General features: G+C 42.2%; 1 protein-coding gene across 1 annotated transcript in view; it reads right to left on the bottom strand.

Annotated features, from left to right (window-relative positions):
* Positions 1 to 13,833, bottom strand: part of ARHGEF26 (Rho guanine nucleotide exchange factor 26) — a 122,390-nt gene that overhangs the window by 45,638 nt on the left and 62,919 nt on the right. The window contains exons 7-9 of the mRNA XM_003794123.3: positions 6,690 to 6,842; positions 4,245 to 4,374; positions 1,050 to 1,124 (exon numbers count right to left, since the gene is read on the bottom strand). Of these exons, the coding sequence (XP_003794171.1) occupies positions 1,050 to 1,124; positions 4,245 to 4,374; positions 6,690 to 6,842 (358 nt within the window). The remainder of the gene's footprint in view (positions 1 to 1,049; positions 1,125 to 4,244; positions 4,375 to 6,689; positions 6,843 to 13,833) is intronic.

Below are 13,833 nucleotides of genomic sequence, written 5' to 3'. Positions count from 1 at the left end.
TTGCCTCAGCCTCCCAAGTAGCTGGTACTATAGGCGCCCGCCACAATGCCCAGCTAGTTTTAGAGACAGGGTCTCACTCTAGCTCAGTTTGGTCGTGAGCTCAGGCAATCTGGCCTCCTCAGCCTCCCAGAGTTCTGGGATTACAGGTTGAGGCACCTCACCTGGCCTTATTCAAATAATTTTTATGAGATGTAAGTATTTTCCTTTAGTTGCACTTAGAACCCAGACCCCAACACATTTGACTAGCTTAAAAGTGAAACTAGGAAGGCTGGGCGTGGGGGTGCATGCCTGTAATCCTAGCAGTCTGAGAGGCCAAGGCAGGTAGATTACCTGAGCAAGAGCAAGATCTCATCTCTACTAAAAATAGAAAGAAAAAAAAAAGTGAACACCAAGAACAAACAATGCAATCTGGTCTATTTCTGCTGAAGAGTGATCTGGGACTTGGGCACCTGACTACATACATCCCAGATCTCCCTCCAGCAGGGTCACCATACAGAGGAGGTGTGAATGTCCACTGTCAGTCCCTGTTTCCTCTACATGAGAGCTGGGCAATCCCCAAAGCAGCCAACTTCCAAACCAACTAATCCCCACGTCTGTCCCAAACCACCGTCCCTAGGATCTTCAGGAAATTCTCATGTACCACACAATGGTCTTGGGGAACCATTATCCCTGAATATCAAATCTTATTAAATTATTTGAATTCTCTGAAAAGTCCTCATAAAGTGTATGACAGTCTTAAAATTTTACCTTTTAAAAATAATGAAAGCTAATAAAAGAACTCTAAATATGGCTCAGTGCCTGTGGCTCAAGTGGCTAAGGCGCCAGTCACATATATCTAAGGTGGCGGGTTCGAATCCAGACTGGGCCCACCAAACAACAATGATGGCTGCAACCGGACAAAAAAAAAAAAAAAAAAAAAAAAAGAGAGAGAGAATGCTTTGCGAGTGGCTGTGAGAATCTATCTTCTGGTTTACAGCATGGAACCCCCACGCGCTGTCTTGTGGGGCGTCTGCATGTTCGCAGGGTGTGCAGCCACCACAGTTACTTACCTTGCTCACTTCCTTTAAGGCCCTTTTGCAGACTTCATACTTTGGCGAGTCCTTAGGCGTTTTCTGGCAAATAGTCTGTAATAAATTAAATGGATTATTTTTTATTAAGTAAAATAAAACCAATGGCCAACCATACTCTCTTACTCTAGACAATTTAATGATGCTGAACACAATATTATGGATGGGTATGAGGACGATATTACAATCCAATTAAAAATTAAGAAATAATCTTTAAACACACAGGATCCAAGGAATCCAGGAAATCCAGGGCACGGTTACGTAAGAAGACAGAACTCAGAGGCAGGTAAGCTGGTTTCAGATACCAGGTTTTTCCCCTACGAGTTACATGACCTTGGACCAATCACCAACCCCATTTTCATAAGCCTCGAGTTCCCTATCTGTTCCCTGTCTGTTGGGGCAATGCCAGCTACATCAAGAGGTTGTTGCAAGGGTTAAATGATAATTTATATAAAGCACTTTATGAGTGTTTGGCATACAGTAGGCCCTCCATAAGTAAGAGCTAATTATCACCATCATTATCATTATGATTGGAGAGGACTGGGTCTGCAGATGATATAATAAGAATTAAAAGAGCAAGGGTAAAAAAGCCTGCTAGGTTTTCTCTTGATATAGTTATACTGAGACGTTTCATTTGTGATGGTAAAATCAAGTTCAAAGAGGGTCAATTCAAAATTAATTGAATTACATATAACTTTTGAAACTATATACATTCAAAGCTTAGGGGACCATTTAGCCGTTCAAGGTGTTCATTTCAGTCTGGATGGGGTGGCTCACACTTGTAATCCTTGCCCCTCTGGGAGGCCTAGGTGGAAGGACTGCTTGAGCCCAGGAGGTCGAAGCTGCTGTGACCTAAGACCATGACACTGCACTCTGGCCTAGATGACAGAATGAGACCAGGTCCCCCTCACAAAAGTATTCATTTTAATTTAACAAGTTTAACTAAATTTCCAAATGAAGTAAAACTGAAGAGACAACATTTTAAGTACATTCAGCGTCTGCCTAGGTGGTCAGATTCTTACATATGAGAAATGGATTAGGTGAGTAGGCATTAGGCAGAGAACTGGCAAGCCACTGGTACCATAAATGTAGATGAGAGCCAGGTCTACAGAGCCAGAAGTCTGAGGCCTGAAGTGTTACTCTACGTGGAAAGCATAACGTCCACCATCTGTAGACGCTATGCTTTTTATATTTTTATATTTTTTGACCATGACCCACTGTAAGAAATACATTTATTCTGTAACTAGTCCACAAGCACACATAAATGAAGCAAAATGTTTTATGAAGCAATATCTAACCACATTATTTAAGCCACGTACATATGTTCTGTTTTATTTCATTTTTTAAAATTTATTTTTATTGTTTCAGGTTCATCGAAGGTACAAAGAATTAGGTGACACTGATTGCATTACTTTATTTCATTTTAAAAAGCACTATTCAACATTCAAAAATCAAGTTCAAGACCCACGAGTGACTATGAAAGCAATATGAAAAATACTAGTTTATATCCCTGAGAGAAGAAATCCCTAGTATTTCGTGCATGAGAATTTTCAAGAGGAAGGACTACAGCTTTACTCAGAATCTTAAAGAGCTCTGTGACCCCCACAAGTTTAGACTTTAGAGCGTTACTGAGCAATCACAGCTTGAATTTCCAGCATTGTACCACGTGGTGTATTAGATTTTGGAGTCCCAGTCTACGCAAGCAATTTTCTCAGAATTTAACAGAGAGAGGCTGGGAGATCACCACATATACAGAATCTAAGGAAACACAGCTAAAATTACTTTCAGAAGAAGGAAAAGAACCTTGAAAATTCAAACCCTAACATGATGAGAAATGTGATATTTAGAAAGGATCCACTTCCCATTTTAAAAAGCAGTAATGTCTGAAATATATTTCTATTAATTTATTTCTTTGCAGTTTTTGGCTGGGGTTGGGTTTGAACCCGCCACTTCTGGCATATGGGGCCAGTGCCTTACTCCTTTGAGCCACAGGCGCCGCCCTGAAGTTTTCTTTTCAAATCAAAAATGGCTTTGATAACTTAGCTTCATTCCATTCTTAGCTATGATACTAATCTTAGAAAAAGAGAGACTGCTACAATTTCAGAACTGCAAGTGTCCCAACATTTCTACATTACAGGTGACGGGTGGGGAGGGCAGAAGACAGTGCACTGTGGTGGACGTGGAGAGTAGCAAGATGCTGTGGATTCTGAAACGCTTCTCTCAAACTGCAGCCACAACCACACACTTTTACACACCTTGAAATTTCGGTGTTCTATTGGAATACCTCTCAGAATTTACAGTGGGATACTGACTTTGTAACCCTTATGCAATTGTAATTTTCGCTCTATTTTTATCCTGCATTTTGATTTGTAAAATCAAGAATGTAAAAACTGATATCATATTGACGTCATACCCAATTTTAAGGTAGGATTAGGACAAAATATTCCAATTGGATCAAAAACAGGGGTGGTGGCCCCCCAGCAGGCTGGGACCTGGGTCAGGCCACTCCCGGTTCCCCTGGTTGCTGGCCCTGTGGTTCCAGCACAGCCAGCAGCAGGTGCTCCCGCCCCTGGCCTCCCTGGCCTCCTAGCTGCACTTCATACCAGGCAGTCTCTACTCACTTCCCCAGCCACGGCTGGCCAAGATCCAAAGCCAAACCTTTGTTTTCTTCTGAGTGTTGCCTAATACAGAAGGACACTGGGCTTTTCTCACCCACTTTGCACAATGCATAATACAGGCAGGGTCATGCCTTGTCATGCTGAAAAGAGTCCCATTCCTGGGTGAAAGGGAAGTGCCAGAGCACCTAGGAATATTGCAGATGAAGGATTCTAGTGATTAACCTGAGGAAACTCAGGCCCAAACAGATTAAGTGCATTGCCCAAGGTCATATGCTCAGTGATTCAGCCAGAAACGGAATCCAGACTCCTTGACATTAAGGAGTCCCTATTCTTCCTATTTCAAAAAAACATTGAATAAGTAGGTGACATAATCTGATTTCTTCAGCAGGACCATATAATCCTGAATGAAAAATAATCTAGTGATATCAGACATAGATGAAACTTTCCTTCTCACATAATAGGGAAAAGGTATATGCATTAATTTAAATGGAATAAGAATAATTTTCTAGATCAGATTGATAGCAGCACAGATATGCCCCGAGTAGAAAGCAAGCCTTACATCCATCAGCAAGGGCAGCCGGGTCACCCTCTGCATAGGGAGAATGAGAAAAGAGATCATGGGTAGATTCCTGCAGTCTTCATGGGACTCAATCCTTGACAATACTTCCTTAAAGGATGGGTTGGTGGCTCTGAGAAAAAAACAAAGAAAAAGGAAACTTCAAAATATATCCTCCTCTAGGTAAGAAGCACGTAAGAATGTATTATCAAATACTGTGAAAAAAATCATGTATTAGTGATGCTTAAATATACGAAAAGCAAACGCATAATTACATAATATGTAATAAATAAATATGAATGCCTTACTGCCCTTTATGTTCAAGGTTGCATATAAGTCTTGCATAAACATACTAATAAGATAAAAATGTATAATCTTAGAAATTTATAAAAGTGGAAAGTCAGCAAATGAAGAGGCTATTGTATCACAACAGTGAAGATATCGTTTGCAAATTAATACACAGATCTTGTATCTCATCACCTAAAAACACATCCCATTAATAAGATAGCAAGTAATAGTTTTAAACCATTCCTCTGGCCATAAACAATAATCTTAGAAATTATCAGGTAGACTGGATTTGTTATTGGGCAGTGTTTGGCCTTTTTCAAAGATCTTCTAAGACATAAAACCTTTTGACCACATCAGCCAGAATACTTCCCTTCCTCACCTACTGACATAGGAAAAGCCTTAACACTGCCCCATAGTTTTTAATGAAACTAGCAGGATACTCCAAAATACTTTATCTCACGGGGAACTACCTCCATACTCAGAATAGCAAATTAAAAGAAATTACACAGAAATGTTTTATTTTTATTTTCTCGAACCAAGAAGTTTTAACTTCCCTTTCTCTGATAGCTTCGAAAAGACTTTCAGGAATCAAAAAAAATAAAAAAAGAAAGAAAGAAAAGGAAAGAAAAAAATCAAACTCTAAACTGGTTGTATCTCTAAATCACTCAGGTCCCAGGTCCCCTCCCCTACCTCCGAACAGTTCTGATTAAATAGTCTGGGGCGCACTCTGGACTGTCTATCTGCTCCTTTTTAAAGATTCCCAGGCGTTTCTAACAGGCAGCTGAAATTGAATGTCACTGCCTTAACCTCAAATGCACATCAACTTCAGCAAAGCCTCTGAAGACACAATTAACTAATTTCCATGTGAAAGCTGACAGGATGGTATCATTAAGCTAATTTAGAGAAAACTTTTGTTTTTAAGAGTCACCTAATACATAGCAGTACCTATTCACAGTTTTAAATGCCGAAGACCAAAGTGAAAACCAAAGTTAGCTCTAACCCCAGGCTGTGTTTTCAAACAGGAGCCTGCATTCTTTAACAGTTATATAGCAACCTCCCTTTATCAGGGTTCCCAGCAGAGTGGGGGTAGGGGGCGTCCAGGGAAGCGAAGGGTGTGATTTTGCCCCCAGGGGACCTTCTGCAATGTCTGCAGACATTTTTGGCATCCAGCAGACAGAGGCCAGGGCTGCTGTCAAACATCCTGCCGGGCGCAGGACAGCTTGCCACAAAGATTCATCCAGCTCCAATGTCAATAGTGTGAACAAACCCTGCTTTGTACTAAAAACCTCATTTGAGGTTGGCAGCTGTGGGTTTTCCACTCTGTCCGTATGAGAACTTCATGAGGATATGGAGGAGACAGGGGGCATAATCAGCCCTTCTCACCAACTTGGGGGCTTTGACTATTTCTCCGAGCAACTGTGAGGTTATCACTACCTACCCCCTACTCCTCCATAGGGGTCTCACACATTGCATAGAAGCTGACCGAAGACCCATGCTACGGTCATCCGTGCCACACTCACGGGAGGCGGTGAGCACGATAACTGCCAGTGAGCCCCTGAAACTGGGTTGACAGCAATGCTCAACTGTGTTATAAAACAAACTGAACAACAGGGGCCCTAAAAACAAACAGATAGTACTGAAAAATCGCTGAGTCTTTTAAGGACAGATGACAAACGCATCACCTCTACTTAAAAAAGGACACAAAGAAAAGGCAGGGAGAGAAAGTCTTCATTGCTTGACTCTTTTTGTTGCATAATTTAAACCTTCAAGAACTTTTTTCTCTATTATTTTTCTTCAGACCATCCCTCTTCTCATCCCTAACTGGCCACAGGCAAACCACCTAATTGCCAGTTAATGGCTTAGAAAACTGGAGGGGTGGGAGGAATGATCACTCCCTGTCTTGCAGCAATTAAAAAAGAAAAAAGAAAAAAACAGGACAACAATCACAAACTATTAATTCACTAAAGGGAAAATTCTCTACACACTAGATTTTTCTACTCAAACACCCTAAAAGCAAGCCTCATAAACTTTTCTCCCCTAGAAAATAGCTCGTCAGGAGACATTTATAAATATGGCTTAAAAGGTCAACTAATTTCAGTTAAGGTGTCCTAATTAAAACTAGGTTAGACCACCAAACCTGTAGCATTCAAGTTTACTTACAGCAATTTTTGGAGCGTCCGTTGCTGGTACACCTCGTTGGTGCAGTATTTCACATATGGGTCAAATGTGGATGCTGTATGTTTTTCCACAATGTCACTTATGTCATCTATAAAGATATTATTCTGATGTCTCGCTTCCAGCTCTATAAAGAATCTGAAAAAAAGAAAGAAAATAAAGCATTTACAGTTCTTCCATAGATCTTCACAGAAAACAGGTGATCCTCATGTAATACTTGGCAGGAGGCGGAATTCAATCACCATGAACCAATAATTGAATCAGTCTTGTGCCTACAAAATGAAACCTCCATGAAAACCTCTAACGGATGAGGGGGAAATCCCTGGAGGTGTGAGTGCATAGTGGCCCGGAGATGGTGTGGGAGCTCTGCAGTGTCAGCCACCCCCCACAACGTCTCTTACATTTGGCCGTTCCTGAGTTGTATCCTTTAGAATAAACCAGAAGTAGTAAGTCAAATGCCTTCCTGAGTTGTGTGAGCTATTCTAGCAAATCAGAGTTTTGCAGGAACCCTCAACTTTGTACACAAGTAGGAGAGAAATGCAAGTAGATATGGGTAACCTGTAGATGCAATTCTTGCAAATGGCATTTAAAGTGAGGGCCACCTTTGGGACCGAGGCCTCAAACCTGTGCAGCTTGACACTAACTCTGGGTTATTAGAGTCGGAATTGAATTCCACTATAGGACACCCCATTGGTGTCTGGAGAGGTGGAGAATTGACTGGCATGAGAATAAAACCCCACAGAAGCGTGGTGGGTAAAAACAGTTCAAGAGGCACACAGCAAACCCACAGGGAGGTACAGCACATGGGTACAGGCTGGGAGCTGGGTCATCGGTGGTGAGGATGACGTGAAGGAGCACAGGCATGACTCCTGGAGCCTGGGGCTGGCTCCTGAGCTGTGGTGTGGGCTCCAGGAGGAAAATGGGTAGGAAAGGGCACTGCACAGCAGGTCTGGGCCAGACCACAAAGGTTTCACTGTCCATTGGGGAGCTCAGGCTTCATCTGCAGACAGAGCAGCAGGGCTGCTCAAGCCAGTAAATCACTCACTGAGACAGAGAAAATCGGGGAGGAGGCAGGAGGGATTACAAGGAGGGAGAGACAGACGGGGAGCAGGCCAGTTAGAGGCTAATCTGGGTGAGAGGTGGTACAACCCTGCAGTGGGAGCTCAGAAAGAGAGGACACAGGTTGAAGTAGCGATGTGGAGATAAAGTTAATAGATTCAAGAAATCCATGAGATGGGAAGTCCAGGAAGATGCTGCGGTTCTGGGCAATAAGGTGAGTCATTAAGCCATTAATGAAGACAGATTAAGGAGGAGGGAGGGGAAGGAGGAAGAAAACCAGTGAATGTGGCCTTAGAAATGTCTACGGTAGAAACAGACAATGTGAAACTTCAAAAGAACTGGAATTCTAGCAACTGTATAGTCAGGAGTATCTTTTCTAGCTGGTTTTCATATGAATGTGAAATATTTAACTCCAAGTGTTTTTTAAAGTAAAGTTTCAGAAAACTGAAAAAGGAAGAAACCATGCTCGAGGCCATTATCACATAATTCTTATAAATAAATATCTTCAGGCAAACACACACAGCTCTTAGGTTTTCTTGTCTTTAACTCACTGTTAACAGTCTGAAAGAATGTTGCTATATAACCAAAAACAACACTCGCTTGGCTTTTCCCAAGGAAAAGGAAAATTGCTTTTATCACTGTGAAAGGTTTGCCAAAGTGCAAGATTAAAAACAAGGTACTAATGAAATATCCGTCTATATCCCTTACTTGAAAATAATAGAAACCAAACCCCCCACCTTTTACTCTTTCCTTAGCACAATGAAGAATAAGGTAAAGCTTTCTATGTGGAGGATGTTTGGGTTATTTTGGCAAATGTGCAATGCTTTACTAAGTGAGCTGAGCTACAAAAAGGCTAGGAAAGTATTTTTAAAAATGAGGTATAATTTCAGGAACCAAGAATGCTGGTGACTCAAAAGCAAAGTAAAAACCTTCTGGCTTCCTGGATGAAGCTGGAATGAAGTAATCTGGCTTAATAGGAGGACAACTTTTTAATGGAAATAGGTAGTAAAGTTTAATGAATTTTTTTTTTTCCTGGAACAACACTTTCATTCTTTCCTCTTTGTAATAGTACCAAGATGGGCCATGCTTTACAACCAAGCACATTACCCCGTGTTTACTTTTTTCCTTACCAAATTTCCAACCTCATCACTAATGTCTAGATTTTGACAAACATGTGGACCAGAAAAAGCTGCCTGGAAACATTCCCTCCTAACCAGAAACACAAGTTTCTCTTAGCCAGAAACACAAGTTAGCCCTGTTGGTTAACTCATCAGCACAATTACACCCCATCCTTCAAATGAGTGCTTTAAATGACTGCAGTCTCCCCAGGTGAGCTCCTGAGCTGGGCAGAGAAGGGTCAGACCACCAAGGACTTAAAAGTCAATGTTCAAGGAGGTCCAACTAAAGCCCACGTTTGCAGCCTGCTCGGGGTCTTCTTAACCTTCCCTCTCACATTTCCTAGACTGCAGGTATTGTCCCCGTATATCCTTCAGGCTTTTTGTGGCGGCTTTATCAAGTGATGGTCTTGAATGCGGCACTACAGAGGAAAAACCGTAATCCGTGGTGAAGCGGTTGCTGCTATCACACTCAGTGCACGAACTTTTTTTACGTTCATTTTTGCCCCGTGTAGCAGGTAGAAAACACCTAGAAATGTGCTGTATTCATGTCGCCCACACCACTACTGACAGCCTCCTTAAGGATCAACTGGAAATGTAGTCGGCACGTCAGATAGAGCATTCCAGATAGCTTCACTTCACTGTACAGTGAAGCTCACCAATCTAGAGAGGAGATTAGGACTTATTGAATATAGACAATAAAAATCTGTTTTAATCAACTGACCAACAAAATCTCCCTTGTGCCTAGCGCAGGGTGACAGGAACAAAATGACACTAGCTAAGTATGACCACCATTCACCAGGCCAGGCCTAGTGCTAATGCTCCCCCTCCACTGTCTTAGTTCACTAACTCTCCAAGCCATTACACTCATTTTATAGACAAGAACACCAAGGAAGGCTAAGAGAGCATAAGTCCCAACTCCAAGCAACTGAGCCTCAGTCTGAGCCAAGTCGTGAATTATGCTAGAACCACTGCACCTGCCACCTCTGCTCTCAGGTGAGCTAACGGTGCCTATCTGGTTACCAGTGGTCAACCTGCACCAGAGACATCCAGCAAGAAGAGTAACAGCTGGAACTGAAAAGAAACACATGACTTTCCAAGAAGACCAATGTTGAATGGTCTCAGCAAGTAAAGTAAACAAAGGAACACAGTGAAGGCTTCTGTAGGAGATTTATGTCTCAGCAAGATGTGCAGACAACAGAACAGTGCACAGGCTCATCGGGAACAGCCAGTGAGGAGGTCCCAGCCAGCAGCTGGCACTGGCCTGATGATGGGGCATGACAAGGACTGGTGTGGGGCACCCTGAGGAACACTCCGAGGCCATCATTTTCACTCTCCTGGTACTCTATCACCCTCCTCGGGCCCAGGGAAGCCCCACTCCACCTTCAAGTCTTAGGATAAATTTCCTCTCGTCCAAAGGGAATACTTGTACACTGCTGGTGGGATTGCAAACTAATACAGCCTCTCTGGAAAGAGGTATGGAGAATCTGCAAAGACCTAAAAGTAGACCTTCTGTCTGATTCAGAAAACCTACTACTAGGTATCTAGCCAGAAGAAAAAAAATCATTTTAATATAAGAACATTTGCACTAGAATGTTTATTGCAGCTCAATTCACAACAGCCAGGATGTAGAATCAACGTAAGTGCCCATCGACTCATGAATAGATTAATAAACTGTGGTATACGTACACCATGGAATACTATTCAGCCATAAAAAGATGGAGACTTTTTATCTTTTGTATTTACTTGGAGGGAGTTGAAGAACATTCTCCTTAGTAAAGTATCACAAGAACAGAAAAGCAAGTCTCTAATGTGCTCAATACTAGTACAAAACCAGTAGATGAACAAAAACACCCCCACACGAGAAGAAAACACAAACTCAAGGGGGGCATAGGGGGATTGGTAAGCCCCCATCTAACAGGCATAATGTAGGGGTGTCTGGCCCACCTCCTGGGTGAAGGGCTCAACCACAACTTGGACTCTATTTAACAAACACAAACAATGTAACCTAATCATTTGTACCCTCCTATTAATCTGAAATTAAAAAAAAAAAAATGTACTCCAGGAAGCTTTCCCCAACCCTTTTAGGACGGGTGAAGTTACTTGTTTTATGTCTTACAACCCCTACACTTTCTCTTCAGTGCATCTACTATGATCACAATTATGGGATTAATTGATTTTTGTTTAGCAAGATCTAGAGGACAGGACCATGTGTGTGTGTTCACCGCTATCTACCCAGGACCTGGCCTTAGTACCTGGAACAAGAGACAGTCAAATAGTAAGTGAATACATGTGTGTGGTTTTAAATGGAAAATTATAAAAGTGAAACATATTCAAAGAATTTTGTTCTTTTATTTTACTAATAATGAAATATCCAAATGAATCCAAATGAAAATTGGTGAGTCTCGCTCTTCTTTTGAAAGCGGTTAGTCTCTACCCTGATTTTCTGACTGGTATATCAAGTCAGCATATAGTTACTGACCACGGTTTAGTTCCCAGCATTGTGCTAGGAACAGCGAAGGCCACCAAGGAAGGCATAAACTCACAGCAAGAGTTTTTACAATCCTGTCAAGTAGGATCACTAAAATGAGACCCAGTTCAGCCTAAGTTTCTTCAGTGCCAGCTGCACTTTCTGAAAAACCTGCCAGACCAGCCGCCTCCCCCAGTGGATGCAGGAAGGATGCCAGCCAGGCTAAGCTCGGTGCTCAGCTCTCTGGAAGCACAGAAAAAGGGGCTCTGCTAATCGGCACTGGCCTGTGCCCTTCTCGGAATGGCATCCTTTCAAGGTACTTTTTCTTCATTACTATCCATCTCCCTAAAGCAAACTCATCATTCCTGGGCGTCTCTCTCACTTGAATGAGCCGCTGTCAGCCCAAGCGGCTGCAGGATCCCGCCAGAGAGGATCTTATTCGCTAAGCCTGCAGGCTTGTAACATACCAGGCAGGTTTCATGTGTCTAAGTTGCTGTTATATAATAAAACATCTTCACTAAACAAAGAAATATTCCAGATAAGTGGCAGCAAACTATGTGCTGCTGGAAATGCTTTCCTAACAGAGCACCAAAGGAACATTCTGAACTCGACCAAGGGAATTTATTGTCTGCTGCGGAAGAGTGAGATTTGGGGCTTATCAGGTTCCTTCGGGGGTCATGCTGACACTGAAGGTCTGCATCAATTTCTTTGAACACATCGGATCTGAGATAGCAAACAGATGGCAAGGTACCTCGGCTAACCCAGGGCAGGCATCATTAACCGATGGTTGCACTTCTCCCACACACAGAATTTGCATTTCAGGAAGGCATTATCAATCCATCCCAATCAAGGATGAGCAAGATGAAGGTCATCTGGGAATCCCTCACCAGACTAACCTAGGAAACGTACCAAGTGGGTAGAATATGGGGTTGCTGCTCCTCAACCAGAACACCCTGCCTGCATCCTGATCTCCTAAAGGCCTCCCGAGGTTTCCTCCTCAGCAGACCGCATGTCTTCTCACATTCTATTTTAGCTTCTGCTTCTGAAATTTTATCGCTGGATTGATAATAAGGGGACCTGAGTTGAAATTATAAAGAGGTTTGGAATATGAGGAATGAAAAAGAGTTCTACACAAAAAATGTTCTGGTAGCTCTTACTCTCATCCTGAGAGCTACTGTTTGATCCTGAAAATTGTCAGGATGTTTTTTGTTAAATAACTCTTAACATCCTGTTAAGACCTTTTAAGATCAGCCTGGATAGATGACAGAAGACGCCCAGGTAAAAGGCATAAGCCAGGGGTATTGGCAGGACTTTGAATCAAAGAGTTTTCTTACCCTTAATACCACACAACACAGAGCCTGCTTAGGTTTAAATCCATCTCCGCACAGGCCCCTTCATTTCAAGGCCCTTGGCAAATCCCAGAGGAGGAGGGTGAACACGGGGACCAGGGAAGGGAGGAGCAAACCAGGTCCATAAACCAAGCACCCTCCAGACTCTTCTGCATCAGTTAAGGCCCCAAATTACTAAGTCCTTCCTCTCACTGATGATACATTTTCTGAAAGAAATATAAACAGGACCATTCAAACATAGGAAAATAGGATTTAGAAGAGCTTGAATTTTTAATACCATTAGACGGAATCTTTGCTCAGAAATGGGAATTTAAAGTGTTTATCATCTGAACCTGCTTCACGGAAATCGAGTGGAGAAAAGGGAGCTGGTTCCCATGGTAACATTCTGCATACTCGAGTTTTCTCTTCCAGTGCTACTCGCATGCATTCATCCAGATTTTAATTTCTCCCAGAAGTGAGGATAACATTCCTCAGAAATGAGCATAGCAAATGACAGAAACCATGTGCCAGCATTACAATTAAAACATCTTTAGAATACAATTAAAACATCTTTAGAAGAGATGAGCGTCTGTGTACGCTTGTCCCTGAGATGCCCTGGTTTATTATGGATGGTTTTATAGCTTATAATTACGTTTTTTCATGTGGACACAATTATTAATTTCCACCAGCCCTCAATTTTATACATGACTGTAAAGACGGAGACCAAGGATGCCTGTTCACCACTGGACCTCCAGGGCCTAACAAAGGACTCAGCTGCTGTAGTAAATGAATCGATACCAGATACCTATCCTTGCCCTTCCCGCCCCCCGCCATTAAAGTACTTTCTTCCAAGGAAAGGAACAGTGAACAAGACAAAGCAAGTATCTACCAAGCATGACTTAATAATCACATTAAATTATGAGGGTCCCTTCATGGGGGTTGGGCTGGATGTCAGCTTTCTTCAGCAGTCAGACATGGGTTTTGGCAAAGGTCCCAAGTGGAGTTTATATTCCTTACACAGCATCCTCCATGCAGGGCTTGTAGCCTCAAGAAGAGTTATGCTAATCCATTCCCTGGCAAATTCTTTGTAAACTCAAACCTTAGGAAAGGTTGATGACATCTAAGAAACTGTTTCCTTTTTTTTGTTTTGTTTTTTT

The sequence above is a fragment of the Otolemur garnettii genome, unplaced genomic scaffold (assembly GCF_000181295.1).
Source record: "Otolemur garnettii isolate 467f Iridium unplaced genomic scaffold, OtoGar3 scaffold00076, whole genome shotgun sequence".
NCBI classification, from domain to species: domain Eukaryota; kingdom Metazoa; phylum Chordata; class Mammalia; order Primates; family Galagidae; genus Otolemur; species Otolemur garnettii.
This window is presented reverse-complemented; position numbering and strand designations above follow the sequence as displayed.